This window comes from Rhinatrema bivittatum, chromosome 15, assembly GCF_901001135.1.
Source record: "Rhinatrema bivittatum chromosome 15, aRhiBiv1.1, whole genome shotgun sequence".
Lineage (NCBI taxonomy): Eukaryota > Metazoa > Chordata > Amphibia > Gymnophiona > Rhinatrematidae > Rhinatrema > Rhinatrema bivittatum.
The window spans coordinates 77,304,159-77,331,867 of record NC_042629.1 but is presented as its reverse complement, the minus strand read 5'-3'; the positions used below and the strand labels follow the sequence as shown (position 1 = coordinate 77,331,867).

Sequence of the window (27,709 nt, the reverse complement as noted above, 5' to 3'; positions counted from 1 at the left end):
AGATGTGAAGGAATACTCTGACCTCATCTTCCTCTATCTGCAGAGGGGGGTGAGTGATACCCACAGTTCACTTTCTTCTCTCTGTAGGTGGGTTTACAGTGTACATATAGTATGTGGCTGTGTATACCAAGAGCCACTATAGAAATACTAAGTAGTAGTAGCAGATGACAGCAGATAAAGATCAATTGGTTCATCCAATCTGCCATTTTGTTCTTGGTCTCCACTGGTAAGGAGCTCTCCCAGTTGCCATCCGTAGATGTGTGACTAACTGCAGGGTGTCATTGCTTTATTCACCATCCTGGGCTGGTGAGGTACAAGCACCCAAACGTAATCCAGCACCCAGGTCCTCCTACCTCCCACCCTCTATCATTTCACCAATAAAGAATGGAAAGGTAAAGCCGTACATATGCACTTTATTTCTGCTGGTCCTTCCCCCCAGAAGCGAGCAGGAGACGGGGCAGGCGTGCATTAATGTGCCGAGAGGAAGCAACTGCGCTGTCTCTCCCACATTTTACAATTAAACATGCAGAAGATGATCTCTCTTTGCCATCTGTCTGGTCCTCCTATCCCCTCCCTACTGTACCTCTCCCCACCTCCCCTTTTCACAGACAGCTGGTATCTACCTCCAGCGTCACTCCCCCAGAAAGGGTCATTCGTGTCTTGCCCCAGGCAATGATGTTGCCCGTCAGATCCTCGTGACGACACTGACTTAACCTTTTCATGTCCAAAGGGCTGAGCGTATGGTTCCAGAGGTTGATGTGACTCATCCACCCTGTGAAGGCATTGGAGAAGATCCCAAGGAGATCGTCCCGGTCTTTGCCCAGAATAAGCACCCCACCCGGCTGTATCACATACCCCTTCTGGATCTGCTGCTCCTTGCCAGTGGCACCGTTCACCCAGAGCTCAGCGGCTCCCGATTCTGAAGCCCACCTCACACAGTAGTGAACCCACTCCTCAGAATTATGAAACAAGCGGAAATCCACAAAGTGCCCCCCCACCCAGAGCCCCACATCTGCTCCCACCGTCACTACCAGCTCACTCTCACTTTCCCGGGTGGAATAGGAAAAGATGGTCTCGCTGCCCTGGTTCTTGGTTCTGATCCAGAAGCAAAGACTGAAGGCACGAAGCTGCAGGTCTCCCAGTGGCTGAACCTCCACGAAACTGGCCATGTTTTCAGGGGAGAAATAAAACGCAGGAAATGTCAGGGGCTTCCCACCTGCAAGACGTAAGAGATGGCAGAGTGACTGCAGAGTCTGAGGATGCTCTGGCCCTGTCCCAGGGAGGGAGACCAGAGATGGAGAGACAGAGAGGGACAACATTTTCAAACCTGAGGCAGTGACTGCTAGGAGACAGCAAAGAAAGGAAGAGAAAACCCTAGAGAAGAGAAGGACTGGGAAGGGGGGCCCGAAGGGACACGGCGCTGACCCTCCCTCACCCTCCAGGCTGCTGCCTTCGCCTTTCTTGCCGAGGAAGTGGGTTTTCATCTCTCTGACGTCCACCTCCATTTGATCCAGTTTTGTTCCAAGGTCCCCAGAGAGGCAGTGCTCTACAGAGTAAGAGACAAGCAGAAGTCACTGACGCCATCACAGCGATGGCACGCAGGAAGAGTGGGAGGCGGCACCAATGCACTGCCCACCCCCAGGCACCACGGAGTGCACCCCACTAATCTCATGCAGCTGCTTTCTCTGCTTGGGCCCCCATGGATCTCAGCCCCTCAGCCTCTCTCCCACAGTGGCCAATCCACGAAGACCACCTCCTCGTTATTCTGATCCCAAGAAGATTTAATGCATGTGTCCTCCAGGCCTTTTTTACACCCCTCTGCGCTATCAGAGCTCAGCATCTCCTGCAACTTCCCTCTGATTGCAGATCCTAATGATGAGCACTGCCACTTCCTAATTCAACATAGTTTGCTGAAAAAGAAGTATAATGGGGTTGAATTATTGAATCACTGAACTAATCCTGTTTTTGGATTAGTCTGGGTGTGGGAATATGAAGAATCCGAGCAGACCTCTTGTTTCTTTACGCCCACTCCGTCACACGTTGCCTTAGTGATACAATAGAGCAGGAGTAGCCATTTCTGGTCTTCAAGAGCCACAGACAGGCCTGAGAGAGATTTGCATACAATGGAGGCAGTGCATGCAAATCTATCTCATGCATATTCATTGTGGATATGCTGAAAGCCCGACCGGTTTGTGGCAATGGAGGGCGGGAGTTGGCCAGCCTTGCATTAGAGTATTCTGAGCCCTGGGAAGGTCTCCCACAGGAGGATGCTTGCCCTACCTTTGACCAGTTTGGGTGAGAAGCTTGCCTCTACAACCCTGTCGTTGAGGGGTTGGGCGTGCCGGTAGTCATTTCTCAGAGTGTTATTGTTCCAGTCCAATAAGCTGCTTTCCAGAAGTGTAATCTGAAAGAGAGTTTTACTGGCATGGAGTTAAGAGGGCTGGTGAAGGATGCAAGCCTCTGCTGAAATAAGGGGTGGCTGAGACGCTTTTGTGGATGTGCTCATGTTCATGGTCCTGGCAGCAGAACCAAACGTTGCTATCTTAAATTGCTTTAAAATATTTTTTACTTTATACAATATACGGAACCTTTGCTTTCCTTACAGGGCTGGCGCATCCCAATAGGCAAACTAGGCGTCACCTAGGGCATCAGCCATTAGGGGGCGACAAAGAGCAATCACGTGGGGCTGCGAGAGGAGCCCATCCCACTCACAGCCGAGAGGCATAGAGACTCAGCGGGCCACAAGCAGCGCGCGCGCGTGTGTGTGTGTGTGTGAGAGAGGGATTGTGCGTATGAGAGAGCAATGGTGTTAGTGAGAGAGAGGGAGGGAGGCTTGTAAGGGTGCATGTGTGAATGAGACAAGGAACCTAAGTGTGTGTAAGAGCGGGGGCCTGTCTGAGTGAATGAGGACAGGGCTGGAGCCAGGGCCTGGACCGGGTGGATGGGGGAGGGCGCAAAGCAGAAGATTTGCCTAGGGCATTTAATAACCTTGCACCGGCCCTGTTTCCTTACCAGAAGGAATGCACTATCTGGCTGGGGAGGCTCAGAGAAATGTAGTGAGAAGAGGTTTGGGTTTTGACTCCCCCAAGAGAAAGCTGCAGGTGCTGTGCTCTAGCAGTATAGAAACCTCTGCCACCATCTTGGGGTGTGGATTTTTTATTAATTTTTTTCCAGGGGACAGGATCTTCCTGCCTCCTATTATTTTTGCTAATTTATTAAACAGATTTCTCCTGCATTGCCCTCTGGGGACAGTTTTTTAGTTGACTTATTTTGACCTATTTACTCTTTTTGATCCATTTTTGGAAACCTTTCTTGTGAGAGCCTTGGTGCCCCTTCACAGAAGATTTGAGGACTGTAAGGTTAGATCAGGGGGTAGGGACCTGCTGCTGCTCGCTGTCTTATCTCCAGTGGAGAGATCAGTCACTGACCCCATGCAGAGGAGTTTCACTTTTAATTTGCTTTCCCAATCTAAGAACATAGGAGCATAAGAAATGGCTTCCAGAGACTTTGCTAAAAGAGTGAGGTCACTAATTTATTCAGATTTATTGTTCATTCAACATGAAATTTTCAGCCAATTGTGATCAATGCTGCTTTAGATGCTGGAGATTGTCAGTGCTGTTTACAGAGCCTGGGAAAAGGGCTGTGCACGTTGGTTAATGAAAAGGTTCTTAAAGCTGCAGAGGCAGCCCTGGATTTCAGAAGTGTAAGCTCTCCGTGGAGTCTGTTTGATTTCTTGTGCCTCTGGGTCCTAGCCCACCAGAGTTACAATACTTTGTTCTGGATTTGATGCACTATAGAGCACTAATCCTATCAGAATGCTCTGAGTATTTCTATGGGAACGCTGTCAGGAAGCGAGCCGGACACTCATGCAAACGCACATTTTCTGAGCATAAACATTACTGCTGATGCAGCAAGGAGTTCTACGCTCACAAAATGTGCGTTCGATCAATGTGAGGTCAGCTCAGTGCCCTGGCATGGAAATCTCGTGCAAATGAGGGCATTAAGCAAGGCTTCCAGTTGCAGAGAGCTGCGCTGGCCAAACAACCCTTTCTTAGTGCTGGAAACTTAACTGTGAAGTGGGAGATGGAGTTATGTGCCAGTGCTGCGGTGCTGGTATTAAAAACCCATACAAGCTCAAAAACAGTAAAAAATGAAGTCAGGATTTATCAGGGTAACCATGGCCACTTAGCTGCATAAGTACTGATTTATCTGCCTATTTGACCATGGTTTTGTCACTGCCACTTCTCCTCCTGGCCTTCCCCCTTCCTGAGTTAAAGTGTGTGTTTGGCCTTTGCTGAATGCGCATTTCCCAGTTAATGCGCTTTTTCAAACTCCCGATGCATTTCATTAGCTTACTATTTGAATCTGAGCGTTAAAGCCACACATTATTACAGTTTGGTGCGCTGGGGTGGAGCATGGCTATGGTGATTGCGGCGTTTACCTGAGTGTGTGATAGTATAATCGGAATATCAAAGATGGTCCAGAGCACATTCTGGGTGCAGGGTGGGGTCGTTAAGGAGCCCTGGTATCTGTAAAACTTTTCCAGGCTTTCTGGCAGCATGGCCTCCACATTCAAGGAGCTTAGTGTAGTTGAGAGTCCTAGGGAAAGGAAAGCGCTAGATGTGAATTTAGATAGTGGCAGAAGAGCCGGTGGCAGATAACAGCTGGCAAGAGACAGCAGAGAGTCAGGACAGGTGGACAGGCACCTGGGCTGTGAGAGTTTCAATAAGATTAATGCACAACTACTCAGTGAGTGGCAGCGCTGGGATCCCCCAGATCCTTCTAATTACTTTTCCTTATCTCACCTGAGTGTCACTTACCTGGATGGCGGATTTTGGATAACTTGGAGATAAAGTCGCTGTAGTAAGTGTTCTCGAAGTTACCATCCTGCAGAAAGAGATGTGAGGTCTGAGGAATGCCCCGGTGTAAAATGCAGACCTGCTCTCTCAGGCAGCAGGAGGAGACTCGGACAGGACTAATAATGAGAGGGTTGTGAGGAGACAGTGCAGTCCCCTCCCAAACACCCAAGCCATTACTGAGTGAAAGAAACCCCTCTAACACTCTTTTGCCAGAGGAGTGCCAAGCTTCACCTGTGTCTGCCCCTGACTCTGGCATCTTCAGCCTGTCTGCATTTTGCACTCAGTAGCCCATGCTATAAATATTTCCCATCACAATTCTTTAAGAGGCTTTTCCTCCAGGAAAGGAGTGCACTGTACTATGCTTTATTCAGCTGCCTTGTGCTGGGCTGCCCTCTGACCTCTGACGGTGCGGAGCTAAATCTTGCTGCTCTGTGCCTGTTCCTGTGCTGTGCCTCATTCTGCCTTCCTGTCACTGGGCCAGCCCATTGCTGGGGGGATTTCCATACCGTGTAGAGGAACGCCAGCACTGCCAGCCCATCCGGCTTATCCTTGGCCTGCTGGAAGCTCTCATACAGGTCTGAGTTATAGTGAACAATGTGAAGCTGTGGAGACAAGTGAAGGTCAGTTAGAGGTCATTAGTCCAGTGTGGACAGAGCCTAGGACTCAGAGACTGGCAGGCAGTGCCTGGCATGGAGCCTGCATTGGTGCTGATAGTCTGAGGTAAACCCCTGGCAGACAGGGCTGCATCTGACAGGACTCTCCTCACCTGGATGAGAGATTCTCATCCACGCAAATCTCATAATCATAGTGACAATAAGAGGGACACAGCTGGGTCTAGAACCCGTGTAGAGGTAGATACAGTCACCTGTCCAGAGTTACACAGAGTGAGTGGCAGAGCTGGGATTTAGGTCCAGGAGTCTGCCCTATGATCTCTCCTCCTATGCTCACCTCTGCCAGGTATCTCATGCCATCCACGGTGTGCTCTGAGCCACTGAATTCCAGGTCCATCCCACCCCAGTGCAGGTGCATCTGGACAGCTGTGTAGCAGTGCGGGAGCCCTTGAGAGATGTTCATAGTGGAGGGCAGGGCGATCTGCACTGAGAACAGAGCGCCACAGTTACATGGAAAGGAAGGGTGTCTGACCCTGATACCCCTAGAGACACCCATAGCCACCCTCACACCACTCAGAAACATCATGACCCTGGCACTCTCAAAGACGCTGACCTCACCCAGAGGCATTGATAGAGAGAGATTATGAAACTGTCAGGACCCAGAGACACATGACCCTATCAAACCCGAGAGAAAGACCACATACTGACAGCGCTGAAACCTCACAGAGAGACCTTCTGATTCCAGCACCTTCAAGAGAGCTCACACTGACCCTAATGCTGATAGCCCTCAAAGACACCCACAGAAGGACATCCTGACTGTGCTGTATGGAAGATGTGTCGTGCATGAAACATCCCCACCTCCTCCTCCAGCCTCCAGCCATGCGAATTCTGACAGGAGCCAAAGCAACACTGCACGGTATTCAGTTCTACATCAACCTCACTGCTCCCACCCGAAAGCAGGTTAAAACCCAATGCATGAATAAACAGGTCCCAGGGTACCTATATCTCTCTCACGTGCCCACAAGAAAGCTCCAGTTCTCCCAATCCTCTCTTCTTTCCTCTTCCCCTCCGGCCCTGCCAGATCATCCAGTACTAGAAGCCTTCGGCTGCTATGCACAAATATTTGGCGTAAGATTCCACCTTCAGCCCTGCTCCCTCACTTTCACAGCTAAAGAATGGCTCTTCTTCCTGGCAGAAACCTCCGTCCGCTGACCTAACCACCGAGGCCACGTGACTACCTATCTTTAACAAGGCCACGAGCCACACATGTTGGATTCTTACTGCTGTGCTAACTGAAAGACCTGACTCTGTCTGTTAATAAATGTATTGTAAGCAGGCTTGAGGAATATCAGATGTCCAGGGGGATACTAGGAATGAGGGGAGAGAGCTTTGCCGGAGCTGCCACCACTATAAGCACAGCTCTGCCTGTGCTGCAGAAGGAGAAAGAGCAGGCACTGGTACGTGAAGGGGCCAGGGGGTCGTAACCCTGTCTGTTTGCCCCGGCTGCATGCACTAGATATCCATTAACTCCTGCCCCCACTTACCTGAGTGGCCATTGTTGGTCATCATGAATTGGCCTTGCTGAGGTCCATCGTAGCCGTTCATCCTCAGCTGCAACAAGCGGGGATTGTGCCTCACTTTCTTCTTCTGAATGTCAATGGGAGACTGGTGCTTCCCGCCACAGTCCGCGTAATGCTTTGCCCAGCTGCCTTCATCCAGCTCTCCATCTATAAGGAGCAAGGGCGGTGTGAAGGGGAGGGAAAAGCTCCAGCAAAGACCCCCAAGGAAGATCCAAATCCACCTGAGAAGTATCTCTGCACAAGGAGCCTGTGGCTCCCAGGAAGCTTAGCAAGGGCGGCCTGGCGGGGCCACAGGACGGCGAGGGAGCTTGGAAGTGAGGGGCAGAGTGCAGCAGGACGCTAGGCACTGGTTGGTTTGTGAAGGCTTTCATCATTCTCTGCGTTACTGATGTGGCAGCACAAGTAAGAACATAAGAACATAAAAAGTTGCCACATTGGGTCAGACCAAGGGTCCATCAAGCCCAGCATCCTCTTTCCAACAGAGGCCAAAACCAGGCCACAAGAACCTGGTAATTACCCAAACATTAGATAGATCACAAGCTACTATTCCTTACTGATTAATAGCAGTTTATGGATTTATCCTCCAAGAACTTATCCAAACCTTTTTTAAACCCAATTACACTAACTGCACTAACCACATCCTCTGGCAATGAATTCCAGAGCTTAACTGTGCACTGAGTGAAAAAGAATGTTCTTCGATTTGTTTTAAATGAGCTACTTGCTAACTTCATGGAATGCCCCCTAGTCTTTCTATTATCTGAGAGAGTAAGTAACCAATTTACATTAACTTGTTCAAGACCTCTCATGATCTTAAAGACCTCTATCATATCCCCCCTCAGTTGTCTGTTCTCCAAGCTGAACAGTCCTAACTTCTTTCTTTCCTCATAGGGAAGCTGTTCCATTCCCTTTATCATTTTGGTCGCCCTTCTCTGTACCTTCTCTATCGCAACTATATCTTTTTTGAGATGCGGTGACCAGAATTGTATACAGTATTCAAGGTGCGGTCTCACCATGGAGCGATACAGAGGCATTATGACATTTTCCGTTTTATTAACCATTCCCTTCCTAATAATTCCTAACATTCTGTTTGCTTTTTTGACTGCCGCAGCACACTGAACCGACGATTTCAATGTGTTATCCACTATGACGCCTAGATCTTTTTCCTGGGTGGTAGCACCTAATATGGAACCTAACATTGTGTAACTATAGCATGGGTTATTTTTCCTTATATGCAACACCTTGCACTTATCCACATTAAATTTCATCTGCCATTTGGATGCCCAATCATCCACTCTCACAAGGTCCTCCTGTAATGTATCACAATCTGCTTGTGATTTAACTACTCTGAATAATTTTGTATCATCCGCAAATTTGATAACCTCACTCGTCGTATTCCTTTCCAGATCATTTATAAATATATTAAAAACCACCAGTCCAAGTACAGATCCCTGAGGCACTCCACTGTTTACCTTTTTCCACTGTGAAAATTGTCCATTTAATCCTACTCTCTGATTCCTGTCTTTTAACCAGTTTGCAATCCACAAAACAACATCACCTCCTATCCCAGGACTTTTAAGTTTTCTTAGAAGGCTCTCATGTGGGAGTTTGTTATGCTGGTATAGTAATCTGAAGCTCAAATCCCTGGCAGGGCGCACTACACTAGGGGGAGTTTAGTTCCTCTTTGTCTGGTCCCAGAAGCTTTCACTATCCAACCTGCTCAGCTCAGAAGAGAAAAGCCGAGCCTGGGGAGAGTTGCATGCTATAAGGGCTCCACAGAAGCATTAGAAGAAGCTGGGTTGCCCCAGGTGCACTCCTCCTCTCCTCCTTACCGTTATATGTCCATTCTGGCATGTGACAGGAGCTCGGGTGGGCAGCAGTAAGCAGGAGCAGCAGCAGCTGAGGCAGGCAGAGAGCTCTCACACCCATGACCATGCTGAGCATTGGGCTCTGCAGCAGGGGGCTTTTAAAAGCCCAGAAAGTGTAAATAATAATTTTAAATGACCATCCGCTCTCACGCAGCCTCCCCTCTACTTCCACCACCACTCTCTCCTCTTTTCTGCTCCTCCTCCCCCAACAACAACAGGAAAAAAACATCCTTTCCACTTTGGACCTTTTATTGATCTGTTAGCAGAGGTCGTTAGCACTTATCAAAATAGTTATTCAGTTACTGTGTCTCTTTCCTTGGTGAAATTTGAGTGCACATGAAATTGTGGCAAAACTCTGCATGTCCCTGCCAGGAGCGATGCCTTGTCTCTAGCACCCCTGCACGCTGATGCCAGGGGCCGTGGCACATCTTCTCTCTGTCTCTGCCAGGAACGATGCCTTGTCTCTAGCACCCCTGCACACTGATGCCAGGGGCCGTGGCACATCTTCTCTCTGTCCCTGCCAGGAGCGATGCCTTGTCTCTAGCACCCCTGCACGCTGATGCCAGAAGCCGTGGCACATCTTCTCTCTGTCTCTGCCAGGAGCGATGCCTTGTCTCTGGCACCCCTGCACGCTGATGCCAGGGGCCGTGGCACATCTTCTCTCTGTCCCTGCCAGGAGCAATGCCTTGTCTCTAGCACCCCTGCACGCTGATGCCAGGGGCCGTGGCACATCTTCTCTCTGTCCCTGCCAGGAGCGATGCCTTGTCTCTAGCACCCCTGCACACTTATGCCAGGGACCGTGGCACATCTTCTCTCTGTCCCTGCCAGGAGCGATGCCTTGTCTCTAGCACCCCTGCACACTGATGCCAGAAGCCGTGGCACATCTTCTCTCTGTCCCTGCCAGGAGCAATGCCTTGTCTCTAGCACCCCTGCACGCTGATGCCAGGGGCCGTGGCACATCTTCTCTCTGTCCCTGCCAGGAGCGATGCCTTGTCTCTAGCACCCCTGCACACTTATGCCAGGGACTGTGGCACATCTTCTCTCTGTCCCTGCCAGGAGCGATGCCTTGTCTCTAGCACCCCTGCACACTGATGCCAGAAGCCGTGGCACATCTTCTCTCTGTCCCTGCCAGGAGCAATGCCTTGTCTCTGGCACCCCTGCACACTGATGCCAGAAGCCGTGGCACATCTTCTCTCTGTCCCTGCCAGGAGCGATGCCTTGTCTCTAGCACCCCTGCACACTTATGCCAGGGACCGTGGCACATCTTCTCTCTGTCCCTGCCAGGAGCGATGCCTTGTCTCTAGCACCCCTGCACACTGATACCAGGGGCCGTGGCACATCTTCTCTCTGTCCCTGCCAGGAGCGATGCCTTGTCTCTAGCACCCCTGCACACTGATGCCAGAAGCCGTGGCACATCTTCTCTCTGTCCCTGCCAGGAGCGATGCCTTGTCTCTGGCACCCCTGCACACTGATGCCAGAAGCCGTGGCACATCTTCTCTCTGTCCCTGCCAGGAGCGATGCCTTGTCTCTAGCACCCCTGCACACTTATGCCAGGGACCGTGGCACATCTTCTCTCTGTCCCTGCCAGGAGCGATGCCTTGTCTCTAGCACCCCTGCACACTGATACCAGGGGCCGTGGCACATCTTCTCTCTGTCTCTGCCAGGAGCGATGCCTTGTCTCTGGCACCCCTGCACGCTGATGCCAGGGGCCGTGGCACATCTTCTCTCTGTCCCTGCCAGGAGCGATGCCTTGTCTCTGGCACCCCTGCACACTGATGCCAGGGGCCATGGCACATCTTCTCTCTGTCCCTGCCAGGAGCGATGCATTGTCTCTGGCACCCCTGCACACTGATGCCAGGGGCCGTGGCACATCTTCTCTCTGTCCCTGCCAGGAGCGATGCCTTGTCTCTGGCACCCCTGCAGGCTGATGCCAGGGGCCGTGGCACATCTTCTCTCTGTCCCTGCCAGGAGCGATGCCTTGTCTCTGGCACCCCTGCAGGCTGATGCCAGGGGCCGTGGCACATCTTCTCTCTGTCCCTGCCAGGAGCGATGCCTTGTCTCTGGCACCCCTGCAGGCTGATACCAGGGGCTGTGGCACATCTTCTCTCTGTCTCTGCCAGGAGCGATGCCTTGTCTCTAGCACCCCTGCACACTGATACCAGGGGCCATGGCACATCTTCTCTCTGTCTCTGCCAGGAGCGATGCCTTGTCTCTAGCACCCCTGCACACTGATGCCAGGGGCCATGGCACATCTTCTCTCTGTCCCTGCCAGGAGCGATGCCTTGTCTCTAGCACCCCTGCACACTGATGCCAGGGGCCGTGGCACATCTTCTCTCTGTCCCTGCCAGGAGCGATGCCTTGTCTCTGGCACCCCTGCACGCTGATACCAGGGGCCGTGGCACATCTTCTCTCTGTCCCTGCCAGGAGCGATGCCTTGTCTCTGGCACCCCTGCATGCTGATACCAGGGGCCGTGGCACATCTTCTCTCTGTCCCTGCCAGGAGCGATGCCTTGTCTCTAGCACCCCTGCACACTGATACCAGGGGCCGTGGCACATCTTCTCTCTGTCTCTGCCAGGAGCGATGCCTTGTCTCTAGCACCCCTGCACACTGATGCCAGGGGCCATGGCACATCTTCTCTCTGTCCCTGCCAGGAGCGATGCCTTGTCTCTGGCACCCCTGCAGGCTGATCCCAGGGGCCATGGCACATCTTCTCTCTGTCCCTGCCAGGAGCGATGCCTTGTCTCTGGCACCCCTGCACGCTGATACCAGGGGCCGTGGCACATCTTCTCTCTGTCCCTGCCAGGAGCGATGCCTTGTCTCTGGCACCCCTGCACGCTGATACCAGGGGCCGTGGCACATCTTCTCTCTGTCCCTGCCAGGAGCGATGCCTTGTCTCTAGCTCCCCTGCACACTGATGCCAGGGGCCGTGGCACATCTTCTCTCTGTCCCTGCCAGGAGCGATGCCTTGTCTCTGGCACCCCTGCACACTTATGCCAGGGGCCGTGGCACATCTTCTCTCTGTCCCTGCCAGGAGCGATGCCTTGTCTCTGGCACCCCTGCACACTGATGCCAGGGACCGTGGCACATCTTCTCTCTGTCCCTGCCAGGAGTGATGCCTTGTCTCTAGCACCCCTGCACACTGATACCAGGGGCCGTGGCACATCTTCTCTCTGTCCCTGCCAGGAGCGATGCCTTGTCTCTAGCACCCCTGTACGCTGATGCCAGGGACCGTGGCACATCTTCTCTCTGTCCCTGCCAGGAGCGATGCCTTGTCTCTGGCACCCCTGCAGGCTGATACCAGGGGCCGTGGCACATCTTCTCTCTGTCTCTGCCAGGAGCGATGCCTTGTCTCTGGCACCCCTGCACGCTGATGCCAGGGGCCGTGGCACATCTTCTCTCTGTCCCTGCCAGGAGCGATGCCTTGTCTCTAGCTCCCCTGCACACTGATGCCAGGGGCCGTGGCACATCTTCTCTCTGTCCCTGCCAGGAGCGATGCCTTGTCTCTGGCACCCCTGCACACTGATGCCAGGGGCCGTGGCACATCTTCTCTCTGTCCCTGCCAGGAGCTATGCCTTGTCTCTAGCACCCCTGCACACTGATACCAGGGGCCGTGGCACATCTTCTCTCTGTCCCTGCCAGGAGCAATGCCTTGTCTCTAGCACCCCTGCACTCTGATGCCAGGGGCCGTGGCACATTTCTCTGTCCCTGCCAGGAGCGATGCCTTGTCTCTAGCACCCCTGCACACTGTGAGAGCCTCCTCCTCATCCCCACCCCCCTCTGACACCGCTGCAGCTTCCTGTGAGACCCTCCCGGTGCTCCAGTCTCAGCTTGAGTTTCCCTTTAAGAAGCTGTGACACAGGGAAGGGCATAGAGCATGCTCAGTAGGATGCTGATGCTTTACAGCAGCCATGCTTAAGGGCAGCAGAGTGCTGGATGGGCTGATGCATATAGGGGGCAGAAGGGTGGGGTAAGGTTTCCTCACTCCTGCACAGATCCCTGCTGCCAACAGGATGGCAGTAGGCCAGAGTGCAGTGGAAATCTGAGTGAGTTGCAGGACTCAGTTTGGAAACTTTCCTTCCAGATGGACTACTGGACTCCTAAAAGCAGTGCAGCCAGAAGAGTCCTAGAGAAGTATATTATTTCAGGAACTGAAGTCCTATTATAGAAGAAGGTTGCAAATAAGGTTGGCGCCATTCCACCTGGCACCGAGGCGGAGGGGGCTACCCACCAGCACCGGGCACTTTTGAGATGCTTCCCTGAAGAGAAAAGCTAAAAAAAAATGAAAAAAATCAGCTTTAAAATGTGAATGGAGATCGCTATAAAGAAAAACAGTGAGTATGAGACCCGCCCCCTTGTGATGTCATCCAGCCCAGCTTCGAGCCAGTAAACGGCGCCATTCCACCTGGTGTCGCGCACCAGGCATCGCGTGCCAAAGGGGCACAACAAAGGGGCACTCCCCTTTTTGCACCCCTTCGTGCAACCCTTGGTGCTACCTTTTTTTGTTTTTTTTTCTTTTTAACTTCTATGTTTCTTCCACTTTTGTTTACCTTTCTCTTTTTTCATAGTTGTTATCCCTTGTTAACAATTTTCATTGTTATTAATGTTAAATGTATTTGACAAAGGTAACTTTTTTTCCTGCATCTCCTGTTTTAATGTAAACCGGTATGATTTGCATATTTTACAAGAATGTCGGTATATAAAAATTAAAAATAAATAAATAACTGAAAGACATTGGATTCTTAAGAAACTCCATTAGTTTTTTTCTGTTACTAAAACTCAGAAAGATGATGGCAGAAAAATGATCATTTGCATGAATTTAGGGCTGAATTTTCGAAACAGGTATATGTGTGTATGGCTTTTGAATGTTGTCAGGGGGCTTGTTGAGAGAGGATTCTGTGCATGTTCTGAGACGCAGTGGAGCGAGAGCTGGGGGTAGACTTTTCACAGCACGCGTGTAAAACTATTCGCACACATTTACAGCTGCTCCCTGCAGGGCTATGTGTGTGCCTGCTAGTTTTCAAAGTGGAAGCCTGCAGTGAAGATGTGGGTTAAAGTCTGTGGCCCTTCCTATAGGCAGAGCTGAGCCCTACGTGTGCTCGGATAAAATTACCCTGGTAAGAATATTTAATTGAATGTTGTTTGCATGACTGATGAAGTGTAAGTTATGTAAATAAAGTTATCTTTGGTGAGAACAAATAACTGTTTCTCCCTCTCTCTGGCTTTTCCTCAGAAGCCGTCGGTGGTTACCAAAGGGAAAATGAAGAGGTCCAGCCTGTGACTTGAACTCTGAGTAAGTGTTACATCTGCACCTTACTGTGGGACCCTGTAAGAGACTCTGTCCCACTCCCCAACACTGCCCCTGCTCCTCCCTGCCCCCTCCGTACGCCTTGGGCTGTCCTCTCACCCCCTCTGTCCACTCCAGCTCAGCTCCTCCTTTCTCGTGGGATGGTCATTGCTTTGTTTTGCCCTCAGAACATGGGTTTCTCTGTTGGCCCGGTCCTGCTTTAAGCCTCTGGTGAGTGCATCCTGGGTTCTGGCAAGGGCTGAGAGACCGGGCTTGGAAAGCAGTCAAACTGCACTCTGAATATCACAAGGAAAGGAATGGGAGGACTTGGGTTTTCTGCAGGGATAATGAAGGTCCCTAAATAGGAATTGTGAGTGGTGGCCTAAGTGGGTGACCACCTGGGGCCCACACCTTTTGGCAGGGGGAAGGAAATGGCGCTGTTTGCATTTTAATTCTATTTATCTAATTCCCCCACCAAAGTACTGAAAGGACCACAATGGCACTTTCTCTGCATTTATGTTTGATTTATGTTCCCTCTTTCAGAGATTACAGGGATAGGGCAAAGTGAATTTGAAATCAGGAAATGCTGGGCTTGCTTATAGGTCATCACAATTTGATCTTGAAGGGGCCCCAGATAACCACCCTAAGGCCACCCAGTGCTTTCTTTATCAGCTCAGGTTACCCTTGCAGGCAGACTCAGTCCTGAAAGCCACAGCTCCCTGACTTAGTAACATCGGGCAGACTGCGGCATTCGCTCTGCCCGTGCGCTGCAGTAGTACAGCGGCTGGGAGAGAGCTCTGGCCAGCCAAGGGTCCCTTCCGAGCTCACTGACCTCTGGCACCTGCAGGAGGGGCTCAGGCCTTAGAGAGGACATATCACTTTATAAAGCACAGGTCAGAGGGCTGGCAGAGCGTACTCGGTGCAGCTTCCTGCCCTCTCCACTGCTGCCACTTTGTCACTCTTTCTTTCCATATGTAAGGCACTACCTAGGCCCCTCATGAGCCAAACTGACCCCAATGCAGTAGCGAGCATTAGCTGCAGCGCACGGCTCGACCCACGATTGGACACGTGTTTCAGACATGCATCTACAACCCCCGATACAAAATGGGGGCTAGCGCGTCCAATCACACACGCGTATCACATGCAAATGCACGTTAATGAGGCTATTACCTATTCCCCCACGCAAAAAAAAAAAAAATCAATGCTCGCCCGGAGCAGGCGTTAATTTTGCAAGAGCCCAAAAAGTGTACAGAAAAGCAGAAAATACTGCTTCGGAAAATGGATGCTCTAAAATTCAGCAGCTGTGATCCTAAGTGGCTGACAGCCACCTCTCCCAGGCTAGGGACACACAGTTCCCCTTAGCGCCTCTGTTTACCTCAGCAGCCTATTTCCATTTTGCATCGGGTGCCCCGGAGAGGTGGATCAGCGCTCAATCATGAGTTCCCTTATAAAGCGCACCCATATTGGCTCGGCCTGTGACTTTGGCTCCAGTAGTTTGCAGACCATCCCTGCAGGCACCTCCTCAGAGGCACAGTAAGAGCTGAGGTGCCAGGAGCTGGGGCACGTTTTGAGAGGAAGGTGAGTTGGTGCCTGATCCCGGGGAAGAGACTGGGAGAGTGAGGAGGAGTGTGGAGAACAGCTGTTTGTGTTTTCCTGCTCCTGCCCGAGGAGCTCAGGAAGTTGCTGTGACTCAAGAAGAAGAAACTGCTAGTTTTGCTCCTGTTTGCTTTTGGAGGAATATTTTTCACCAGTTCTGAACACTTTGGGAAGGTTCTGCCACTATAAATCCGGTCAGTAGCAGCAGAGAGAGGGAGAGGAGATCCCAGCCCCTCTCTTTCACTCCAGGGCGTTAGGATCCACTCAGCCTGCAACACTGGCAGAGAGGCACTTTTGGACTGTTTATTTTTTGTGTGAAGATTATCTGGAGAATTTTATTTTTTGTAATTAACATTTTATTAGTTTTTAAGAAGATACAGTACTCTTATAGCCAAGAGATAATATCAATGCTAAGAACAACACAATAACAGCTAACAATCAACCCTCCCTCCCATTTTCTATCAAGAGTTGGCTAACATGATAAAGCAGAGACTTCCACATCCATCTAAACGTACATCAATATAATATGTGATTGATTAAGCATGATAGAACCTAAACAAGTTAGAGAGGACATCATGGCAGACCATGTGGTATCACCGGGGTGAATCCCCTGGCCGGTCATCAGCGGGAATCCGTCCCTGAATGTAGAACATAGTTATCCGGTTTTCCTAATAAATAAAGCATGAAATAACAGAAAATAGCCATTATGCTTCATGTGCCCTGATTAGATAGCGGCTTCCATGTTTTATGAAAAGAGGCCAGTCGATCGTACCTAGCTGCAGTAAAATAAGATAAGCGACTTATGGCATGAACGCAACTAACTCGGGTATCTTCTCCGATTTCCAATAGGAAGCAATTGCTAGACGCGAGGCAGAATCTCGGTTGTACATTGGATAAGCCAGGACCAGGGACATTGAGTAAGACCGAGCTATTGTCAGGGAGCAGGTTAGTTTTAAGGGTGTTAACAATCCATGAAAAACTATCCTCCATAAAGAGGCTATCTTAGGACATTCCCACCAGCACCTATGCACCCTCATTTCCTCCAGCACAGATTAGACCGATTGGCATAGATTTTGTGCAATTTCTCAGGGGTGAGATGCCGGCGATATAACAATTTGAAGCAATTTTCTTGTAAATCTGGTGAAAATGGAGCACTTACCAGCATTAAAATAAACCTTACTCCAGGTTTTTAAGCCTAGAGTTTTCCCATATCAGCCTCCCATTTGAGGATATGTAGAGGATTATGCAAAGATGATTCGATAAGCAATCCATAAATTTTAGAGATTTTGCCTCTTATAGTGGTCGCATGCATACAAAAATTTTCAAAAAGTGATCTAGAAGGGCACAGCGTCCGCCTTTGGAGTAGGGATTCAGTAAAATGTCTAATCTGAGCGCAAGCTAGAAAGGAAACGCTCTCTAGTGAATATTTTTGTGTGTTGGTCTCTAGAGGTAACGTTGCCTTGTATCAGGAGGTGTTCTCTGGTTGTGATCCCTGGAATAAAGGGGTCTGAGACCCGGCTGGGAACGGGGGAGTCTGAGAATAACCAACCAACTTCCTCTTCCACCTTCTCCTTCTCCTTAATACGTATCTGCAGAAGTTCTGTTGTGAATCGGATAGTAGAAAGACTAGGGGACACTCCATGAAGTTAGCATGGGGCACATTTAAAACTAATCGGAGAAAGTTCTTTTTCACTCAATGCACAATTAAATTCTGGAATTCATTGCCAGAAGAATTGATTAAGGCATTTAGTATAGCTGGGTTTTAAAAAGTTTTGAATAAATTCCTGGAGGAGACTATTGTAATGTGGAATTGGTGGGTCTCTCTAAACAAATGTTTACAACGTTTACAGGTGGTGCAGAATATGGCAGCACATTTAATTTTTGGACTCCCACGTAGGGTGTGACACCTTTATTAAGACCCCCTTCATTGGTTACCTATTGAAAAGCGGTTTAATTTCAAACTAATGACTCTGATGTATAAGGCATTAAATGGAGGGGGCACAGATTATTTACAAGAAAAGATTAAGGGTTATGTGCCTACCCATAATCTATGCTGAAAATCAGTGGCGTTGGAGTTGGTTCCATTGAGGCAAGATAAATGTAAAGCATCAAATAGGAAAAGGATGTTCTCAGGTCTGGAACTCGGCACCACTGGAACAGAATTATCTTAATTTCAGAAAAAAGGTAAAGGCCTGGGTAAATTTGAAATTGAGAACAGCATAGATAGATGGGGCTTGAAGTGTATAGAGTAGGCCATTTAAGTATCAAGTTAGGCTATTGTATTTTTATTTGTTTATGAATATGTATACATTTTCATTGTAAACCACTCTGGCCAGATCTGATACCTGATGAGGGATATATAAGAAATGAGAAATACATAAATAAATTGCTGTTAATCAAGTTGATGCACTGTAATAACTGAGACCTGGAGCTGCCAGTGAAACCCACCCCTCTAGTGGTTGGAGTGAGCTGGGAAAGGCAGGCCTGGAGCCAGCAGCGGATTCCCGATGACGACCGCCCAGGAGATACCACGTGGTCTGCCGAGCGCAGCTCTGTCACGGAGCCACCGGCAGACTCATCCTGCCAAGGGCCAAAGAGTACAGAGCTACCAGCAGTAGGTGGGGCAATGCAAGACTGAAGATTGTTTAGGGTGCTGCCTAATCTTGCACCAATCCGCCCTGGTCTTGCAGTACACAAGGCTAAGGGTTTCATCTTGTGAGCCGATGCAGAACAGTGCATTCAGCCCAATGCACAGCTTTACCCGTTTAAACGCCTTCTTGCATTAAAAAATGTGAGCACTGCTTAGCGCCCTGATATAGAAATCCCATGCAAATGAGGGCATTAAGCACTACTCCCTGATGCAGAGAGGTGCATTGGCAATAACCCGGGGTTTCTTAACATTGGAAACCTAACTCCTGGGTCAGAGACAGAGTTATGTTTCCAATGCTGCTGTGCTGGCACTAGAACCCTTAAAAATCACCAAAAAAGAAGTCAGGATTTACCAGGCCAACCACCCCTACTTAACTGGATAAGTGTTGTTTCCTCCTGGTCCGTTTCAGTGATAACTCCCACCCCCCAAGTTCCTTTCAATGCATTTTTGAACTCTGGATTCATTAGCATAGCATTAGCTTACTGCATCCGGAGTTTTTAAAAACTGGAATCTGTGCTTAAAAGTGTGCCCTGAAATCTAGCACCCAGGCTCTTAATGCGCAGGTTACTGCACGGGCCTGTGAGCTAAGCTGCAGCTTTTTAGATAACAAATGCTCTTCTCTGTGCCCAGCTCAGTTGTATTTTTCTGCTCTTTCTATATGACCTCACATACCCCTGTTCCATTACTGCAGGTTTTGCATGGTAGGGAATCCGATTGCTCGATCCAAAAATCATTCCTGCATCTTAATTCTCTTACAGTGCAGTACAGCAATGCTCCCCATATCCTCCCACTATCCCTCTGGACACAGACACCCAGCCCTCTCCCTTCTGAAGCGTAGTGCCACCATCCCAGCAGGAACTGACCCAGAGCTCATGAATAGCACAAATCTCAGACATGGAATTTCAGCATTCAGCGGTGAGAAAAACGTTTGCATGTTAAGAGGTCTGTAACGTGTGTGCACTTACTGGAAAATGGAAGGGGTGGGGAAGTTGCAACGCTGAGGCACTCTAGCAGTCCCTGGGCTGTGATGAGTCAGGGAGGCCCTCAAGGTGAAAGGAAGATTTCAAAGGCGTGTTCATGCCATTCACAGAGGGGCCCATGCAATACACTGTTTAACCTGCAGTTGGACGTGGGTTATGTAGGTGCAGCCTAATCCCCTGATGCAATGGAGCAGGCATTAATTTCTGTACAGAAAAGCAGAAAATACTACTTTTCTGTATTGTTGCGATATTAAGTAGGAGGAAGGAAAGATTAAAAAAAAGTGCTGGCGGTCAGGTTCAGGAAACAGACGTTCAGTTAAACAGTGTGCTCGTTTTCCGAACCTGTGGCAGTGCGCAGATTTAGAAAACGGAGGCTGAATATCTAAACCGGTGGATGGCCCCATACAGCTGGTCTCTCCCGCGAGCAATGGACCCTAGCGCCTCCTTGACAGCGTGACCCCTAATTAGAATATTGCATGGCGCCCCCAGGAGAGGTGCCTGGGGGCATGTTAGGAAAGTGTTTTATTGCATCGGCCCAGAAAATACATAAGAAATTGCCATACTGGGTCAGACCAAGGGTCCATCAAGCCCAGCATCCTGTTTCCAACAGAGGCCAAACCAGGCCACAAGAACCTGGCAATTACCCAAACACTAAGAAGATCCCATGTTACTGATGCAATTAATAGCAGTGGCTATTCCCTAAGTAAACTTGATTAATAGCAGGTAATGGACTTCTCCTCCAAGAACGTATCCAATCCTTTTTTAAACCCAGCTACACTAACTGCACTAACCACATCCTCTGGCAATAAATTCCAGAGTTTAATTGTGCATTGAGTAAAAAAGAACTTTCTCCGATTAGTCTTAAATGTGCCACATGCTAACTTCATGGAGTGCCCCCTAGTCTTTCTACTATCCGAAAGAGTAAATAACCGATTCACATCTACCCGTTCTAGACCTCTCATGATTTTAAACACCTCTATCATATCCCCCCTCAGCCGTTTCTTCTCCAAGCTGAACAGCCCTAACCTCTTCATCCTTTCCTCATAGGGGAGCTATTCCATCCCCTTTATCATTTTGGTCACCCTTCTCTGTACCTTCTCCATCGCAACTATATCTTTTTTGAGATGCGGCGACCAGAATTGTACACAGTATTCAAGGTGTGGTCTCACCATGGAGCGATACAGAGGCATTATGACATTTTCCGTTTTATTAACCATTCCCTTCCTAATAATTCCCAACATTCTGTTTGCTTTTTTGACTGCCACAGCACACTGAGCCGACGATTTCAATGTATTAACCACTATGATGCCTAGATCTCTTTCTTGGTTAGTAGCACCTAATATGGAACCTAACATTGTGTAATTATAGCATGGGTTATTTTTCCCTATATGCATCACTTTGCACTTATCCACATCAAATTTTATCTGCCATTTTGATAACCAATTTTCCAGTCTTACAAGGTCTTCCTGCAATTTATCACAATCTGCTTGTGATTTAACTACTCTGAACAATTTTGTATCACCTCAAATTTGATAACCTCACTCGTCGTATTCCTTTCCAGATCATTTATAAATATATTGAAAAGTAAGGGTCCCAGTACAGATCCCTGAGGCACTCCACTGCCCACTCCCTTCCACTGAGAAAATTGTCTATTTAATCCTACTCTCTGTTTCCTGTCTTTTAACCAGTTTCCAATCCACGAAAGGACATTGCCATCGTGTGACTGTGCTAGTTCCAGAGGTCAAACAGATTTTAAAGATTTGAGATTTCCAGAAGCAAAACCAGTGTAGATGCACTGCAATTTTGACGGTATGAATAGAAAAATCTAACAAGCAATCTTGGAGATCTCACAAGATCCATATCTATCTGGTTGTCTGAGAAAGCTAACAGTTGACAGATAACTGGATATATCCTTACATATGTGGCTATTTGCTTCTAGTTTGCTAGGTAGCCCTAGCCAGCTATCCGCTGCCAAATAGCCGAATAAGTGGTAGCAGATAACGGGTCAGTAAGGTCTTATCCGGTTATCTATCGGCTTGCTAGGTGGCTAGCGGCCGCAGACTGAGCCTCACCCCGGCGCATGCTCACTGCCCGACTCGCTCCCGCTTCCGCGCGAGTGCAGCTCAGCACGTCCAGCCCGGGCGCGCTCTCAGCGGCAGGCGCGCGGCCGCAGCCCGACCAATCGCAGGGCAAGAGAGGCGGGCCCTCTGCCGGCACCGTCCAATGGGAGGCGGGCCGGCGGGGCGGGTTTCCCGGTTGATAAGGGCGGCGCGCGGAAGGAGCCCGGTCCCAGTCCGTTTGTCCAGAGCGTAAGCTGCTTCCTGTCGCCGCCCCCCGCCAGGTAAGAGCCGGTCCTAGCCCCGGGGGCGGTTTGTAACGGTTCTGGCTGCTGATGGCTCTTCTCCCCTTTCCGGTGCAGCCGAGGGCTCCTCCCCGCTGTTCTTATTTTCTGATTGGTAAATGTCCGTGAGCGCCTCCGGTAAAGGAAGGCGCGGTCTCCGGCCTGGAGCCGTTACCTCCCGGCAAAAGCCCTGCGCCCCTCCCGCCCTGGCTCCGATGCTGCGGTGTTTTTTCTCTCGGAGCCGCACAGCTCCCCCCCCCCCCCCCCCCGGCGGCGGCTGCACTATAAGAGGGGGGGGTTCCTTCTCTCGGAGATGCACAGCTTCCCCCCCCCCCCCCGGCGGCGGCTGCACTATAAGAGGGGGGGGGTTCCTTCTCTCGGAGATGCACAGCTTCCCCCCCCCCCCCCGGCGGCGGCTGCACTATAAGAGGGGGGGGTTCCTTCTCTCGGAGCCGCACAGCTCCCCCCCCCCGGCGGCGGCTGCCCTATAAGGGGGGGGGGGTTCCTTCTCTCGGAGATGCACAGCTTCCCCCCCCCCCCGGCTGCACTATAAGAGGGGGGGGGGTTCCTTCTCTCGGAGATGCACAGCTTCCCCCCCCCCCCCCCCCGGCGGCGGCTGCACTATAAGAGGGGGGGGGGTTCCTTCTCTCGGAGATGCACAGCTTCCCCCCCCCCCCGGCGGCTGCACTATAAGAGGGGGGGGGGGGGTTCCTTCTCTCGGAGATGCACAGCTTCCCCCCCCCCCCGGCGGTGCCTGCACTGTGAGGTGGGGGATGGGGGTTCTTCTCTCGGAGCCGCACCCCCCGGTCGCTGCTGCACTGCTGACGGTCCTGCGTCACGTTCCGGGGCGGCACGCGGGAGGAGCTGCTGGGGAGGTCATTGCAAGGACTCGGGGGGAAATGGCTTTTGGTGCGGAGTTTGTGAAATGCTCCCCTAGCCCGGGCTGCTCGCTGCTGCTTTCCCTGCCCTCCAGCCCGTGTAAAGGCTCGGAAACCTGAGCTGGGCGCCTCACCCTGCTCACAAGCCTTCAGCTGAGCAGCAGCTTCTTTGTTGCAGGTGCCACCTGGCAACCCTGGAAGGGCTGCTCGCTAGTCATGTGCCTGCCGGGTCCCACCTCTTGTGTAAGGAGGGAGACGTTTTGGGCCAGTAAGCTCTCATGCACGGGTCCGACTGTGGGAGCAGCACTCGTTTGTCTGAATACCACAGTACAGTTTCCCTCCATCTTTTTTTCCTACAGTAAATCTTAGGACTCCAGTCATGGGGGTTTGTATGGGAAACATAGTAAAGCACACTCCATCTAAGTTTTTTTTATTTTTTTTCCTTTGGGTAAAAGGTAAAGAGAGAGGGGAGTGTGGAAGCTGGCAGACAAGTCTGTAGGGATTTCCCATATCTGGCAGGACCTGAGGTACCTACCTTGTCAGCCTGCCCCATGTTATGAAAGGGAAACTCGACAGACTTTATCTCTGACTCTGCTTGCACGTGCAGCAGCCTCTGGCCACATCTGACTTTATCCTTTCAATGCTTGCTCTGTTTGACGATCTTCATGCACTCACTTTAAATCAATACTAATTTTAGACTCTGAATTTGGGTATGAATGGACTGTCTTTTCCTTTCAGCAGAAGACCACCATGTCTGTCTTGAAAATCCATGCTCGTAGTATCTTTGACTCCCGTGGTAATCCTACTGTGGAGGTTGACCTCTACACTGCAAAAGGTTAGCGTTGTGGCTTGGGCTTGTCCCTCCCTGCAGTTTCTGGGAGGGGGAGGGGGCTTGACTCGCTGAGCCATGCTTGTTCACACCTGCTCACCTCTGGGGGGTGGCAAGAAATATGCTTTGGGAGGGACTGGGCTGACACATGTTCCAGTGTGCACTTGTGTTCAGGAATGCACACTTGCTTAGCTCTGCTGCAGGCTGCATTACCCACACAAATCCATAGCATGGGATATGTTTTTGGCCATTAATTGTGAAGGTGCAGTGTTGGTCCATGCAGGAACTTTGTGCATTTATGGCTCATTATATAGCTCATTACAGAAATGCAGCAGGAAGTGTCTGCATCCTGGGCACTTACTGAGAGGACGAAGGGTGCAGGCTGAATCTAGGCAGGCACAGGCCTGTTGGGGATTAGCTTGTAATCTGTTGCGGCTCTTGCACAGCAGCCAGTCTTTCTGGAAAAGATTTAAATTGGTGCATTGGCATGCACTGGGTATGAATGTTAGATCCACAGGAGTCTCTAGCAGTGCATATTTACTGCTGTCCTGGCCTGGGGAGAACATCAGTGCATTAGCAGCTGGCACTTGCTGGGCGTGAGGGGGGCCCGTTCTAGAAACAGGATGCCTTGCTATGTTCAGGGCACAGTATCGGTTACCCTGCTGCTGGTGAAGTTGCTGGGGAGGAATCCTCTTTCTTGTGAGCACAGGAGCCTGTAATGTCGTCTTTGTGCCACACTGGGTAGAGCTGGCACCAGAGAGCTGGGAATGTCTTTTTGTGTAAATGAAGGGAAAATGACTCATCTTGGGCAGTGTGGACTCTCTTGTAGCATTCCTGTTCATTTTGGATGTGGAAATGTGAGGAGCAGACATGTTAGACAACTTAACCAATCCTCACCGTCCCCTCCCCCTTAAAAAAAAAAAAAACAAACCCAGGGAAGGTTTTACATCTTCTTAGAGTGGCTGTTAAATGTCACAATGCCTACAAAGAGGGAGCAGGTGATCCAGAAACTCTCTTAATCCTGAATCCTCTTCACGACCTGGAGCTTTTCCGAAGATGAATCTGGCCTGCTTAGTGGAAGATGAGCTGAAGGGACACAGTAGATGAGAACCACTGCCTGTAGTCTCATTCTGACCCAAGGGGCAGGAATATTTCCTGGCATTGCTCTTATTATCCTTAGGTGGGTACAAGAGTGTCTGCCTGTCCCACCAGAGGTGGGTACTGGGTTTGGAAGCCTTTGCGAATGTTTCAGTGATGACCTGTCAAGGTCCTTTCCTCCTTATTGTGGAGGATATAGCAAGGCTGCCTTTTCAGCTCTGCAGACAAGACTCCCTGAATACAGAGGATGTGATTCCCTCTCACCTGGCTCTGCATGGCCTGCCCCTCACTGAGTATTGCTTGTGGAATACAGCTGTGTCCCTTCTTGCATTTGGGAGCTGTGGCTCTATCACACGTCTGCAGGCGAGGGGTTTATTGCTTGGTTATATCTGTTTTATGAAGGTAATGTGTGGTAACTTTAGGTGTAACACTTCTGCAGGGGGAAATCTGTACAGATTAGAAGCCCAGACCTTTTGCAGGGCAGATTGGATGGACCTCAGTGATTTACTGTTGGGTTATGTCTTTCTGTCATTGTGCCCGAGTCTTCAAGATAATCTGAACATTGGACTGCAGACTCGTGGTGCCGAGCTGGAATGAGGTGTGGGCATGTTGCTGGGTGGAAAACCCAGAAGACCACCTGCAGCCTTGATGCTTTGCAAACTGCAGGGTACAAGATCTCTACTATTCAGTCAGCAAAGAATTAAGCTGAACAGATAGGTTTGTAGCCTCCTCCCTCACTTGCCCCTTTCTGCCTTTCCTGCTCAGGTTGCTTCCGTGCTGCTGTTCCCAGTGGTGCCTCCACCGGTATCTATGAGGCGTTGGAGCTCCGTGACAATGACAAGACGCGCTTCCTGGGAAAAGGTAAAGAACGCTTTGTGACATTTTGGGCTAGAGGAATTTCATGCCACAAACCAGCTGTCCTGATTGGCATAGATGGTTTGTGCTGTTTCCAAATAAGTCTTCCCAGTATAAAACTAGATGACACTGCAGTGCAAATGGAATGTAAAAATATAAACCCAATTCCCCCTAACTTCAGTAATCTGAGAGCTGGCCAGGAACCTGCAGATAAGGAGCATGGATGGCCTTCAAACTGAAGAGTTACAAATAAAGGAGCCAGATTTTGCCTCCAAGTTTAATGTTGAAGAGCAGTTGTCCCCTTTTTGTTACTTTCTATTCCTGCTGCCTTCAAGCTTAGCGTTGATTTGCATTCAGTGGTTATGATACTTAAGTAGCATTGGGTTGTGGCACATTGTGCAGTGGCTGTTCACTTGTACACATATGGTCCTTCTACCAGTTTGTGCTGTGTGGGTAGCGCTCATTCATAACGCAAGAAATGCCCAGCATCTGGTCTCCAGCGGATCACCTCCACGTGAGGTAGGAGAGGGCCATCCCCGTGCTAGTAAGGTAGCAGGCTGCCCCAGGGAAGACAGACTTCAGTCAGCAGATGGATGTAAAGTCTTCTCAAGGACTGTGCTGTTGTGCTGTGACTCTTCTATATCTGTTCTTGCCTTGGTAAGAACCAAATACAGAGGTTACTGCTGCTGAAAAGCACAAGGCATAGTCTTTATTTATTTATTGTTTATTTATTGAGGCTTTTATATACCGACTTTCTTGATACAAATCAAATCAACTCGGTTTACAATGAACTAAGCAGAATATAAAATTAACCAATCAACAAGAGATACGGAGCATACAGTGACATTATAACAAGGAAGCCTTAACTTGGAGTAGGAAAATAAAGAAGGGGTGAACGGAGCAATAAATATATAAAGTGAAATAAATAGAATAAATACTTTATTGTAAGAATGCTAATAAAAGACCAGGCCAGCATATTCTGATCTGATGCCATTTTTAAAATATACTTTCGTGGCATTGTGGCTTTACCGGCAAACTCTTCACCAGGGCAAGAGACTGTTGCATATTAAAGGTTAATGCGGTCTTTGTAAAGAAGCTGTTGAGATATTAGGATCTTTATTTGTAGGTGCCTTAAAATCTGCCAGGGTAAGGGTTGCTCTCTGCAGGGGAGCCATGCTTGCAGTGTCCCTCTTCAGCCCTGTTCATCAGAAGTGCCAAATCTATGGGCAATTACTCTTAACTTCCGTTGCACAGCACTTGGTCTTTCTAGATTCTGCTTTCGATAACTTGGGCATATCTGCCTTTCAGTCTACAGAGCTGTAGGTTGTTGAGCAAACTGGACTAGTTCAAAGTGATGCCTAATGGGAGTTTAAATTTCAGCCCCTACACTCCTTCTTTTTTTGTTTCTCTTCTGTCCTTCATGTACTCTGCTCCACTCAGGTGTCACTCGAGCTGTGAAATATGTAAACGAATTCCTGGGACCCGCGATGTGCACTCAGGTAACATGCGTGTGCAGCTTGCATTACACCAGTTGCCTCAAAGTGCATGGGGTTTTGCAAACTAACCTTGCCCGGCAGGTATTCCTAGACTATCTGCAGTCTCCATGTAACTCCTATCAGAATAAAGCCCAACCAAAGCTAGTGCTGACTTTGGATGGGGGCACAGAGTTCAGCACCTGTGGAGGTTGTTGATCCTCTAGTACCTGCTTAAGCTGTGTGGGGTTAGATTAGTGATTGATTTTGCTTGTCCTTCCAGGTGTATCAAAAGCTGTTGAGCACGTCAATAAAACCATTGCCCCAGCTCTGGTTAAGAAGGTAGGAGTTTTACTAACCTGTAAAGTTGAACTGGCATGTACTCTTCCCCTCAACCTTCGTGCTGTGCATGGCAAAGCCTGGGCCTGCAACCGTACTTATTCTGATGTTGGAATAACAACTTGTCAAAGCCTGGTATAAGAGATTCCTGCCTGCTCTGAACATGCAGGCCACCGCAAACCTTTTAAGAAGAGATGCTAGAAAGTACTATAAAAGTGAGAATCACACTCTGGCCTAAAGAGAGAAGGTGGGGTGGTTTAATGTGCTACGGAACAGTGCACATTTTGGCTAAGCAGCCTTTCCTGAACATTCCCAGCTCAGCCCCTACCAGCAGATGGAGGCAGAGCACAAAACCTTGGGGCACTGCAGGTGGCACTCAGTAGTTTGTCTCCAGCCGATGGTAGAGGTGCAGCCCTGACTGATCTACAGTTGGAGCTGCTCCCTGAGGTGCCAGGCTTCTTAGTGGGCCAT

At 49.8% G+C, this 27,709-nt stretch overlaps 2 protein-coding genes across 5 annotated transcripts in view; one reads left to right on the top strand and one right to left on the bottom strand.

Moving 5' to 3' along the window:
• Positions 1-393: 393 nt before the first annotated feature.
• Positions 394-9,114, bottom strand: CA6 (carbonic anhydrase 6). Its single transcript, XM_029579266.1, has 9 exons — positions 8,880-9,114; positions 7,015-7,197; positions 5,808-5,956; positions 5,366-5,461; positions 4,821-4,887; positions 4,442-4,599; positions 2,281-2,404; positions 1,436-1,546; positions 394-1,216 (listed from the first exon to the last, which is right to left on the bottom strand). The coding sequence occupies exons 1-9, from the start codon at positions 8,989-8,991 to the stop codon at positions 603-605; spliced, it is 1,614 nt and encodes a 537-aa protein (XP_029435126.1). The 5' UTR covers positions 8,992-9,114; the 3' UTR covers positions 394-602.
• A 12,099-nt stretch (positions 9,115-21,213) lies between these two features.
• The window catches only part of ENO1 (enolase 1), a 28,178-nt gene continuing 21,682 nt past the window's right edge, over positions 21,214-27,709 (top strand). Inside the window, exons 1-4 of one of the 4 annotated variants that reach the window (XM_029577876.1) lie at positions 21,214-21,235; positions 23,387-23,480; positions 25,338-25,433; positions 27,183-27,241. In XM_029577876.1, coding sequence (XP_029433736.1) covers positions 23,396-23,480; positions 25,338-25,433; positions 27,183-27,241 — 240 coding nt within the window. In that variant the 5' untranslated portion in view covers positions 21,214-21,235; positions 23,387-23,395. Of the gene's footprint in view, positions 21,236-21,622; positions 21,768-23,383; positions 23,481-25,337; positions 25,434-26,867; positions 26,927-27,182; positions 27,242-27,709 lie in introns of those variants that run through there. The other 3 variants (XM_029577874.1, XM_029577875.1, XM_029577873.1) reach the window with 3 other exon arrangements.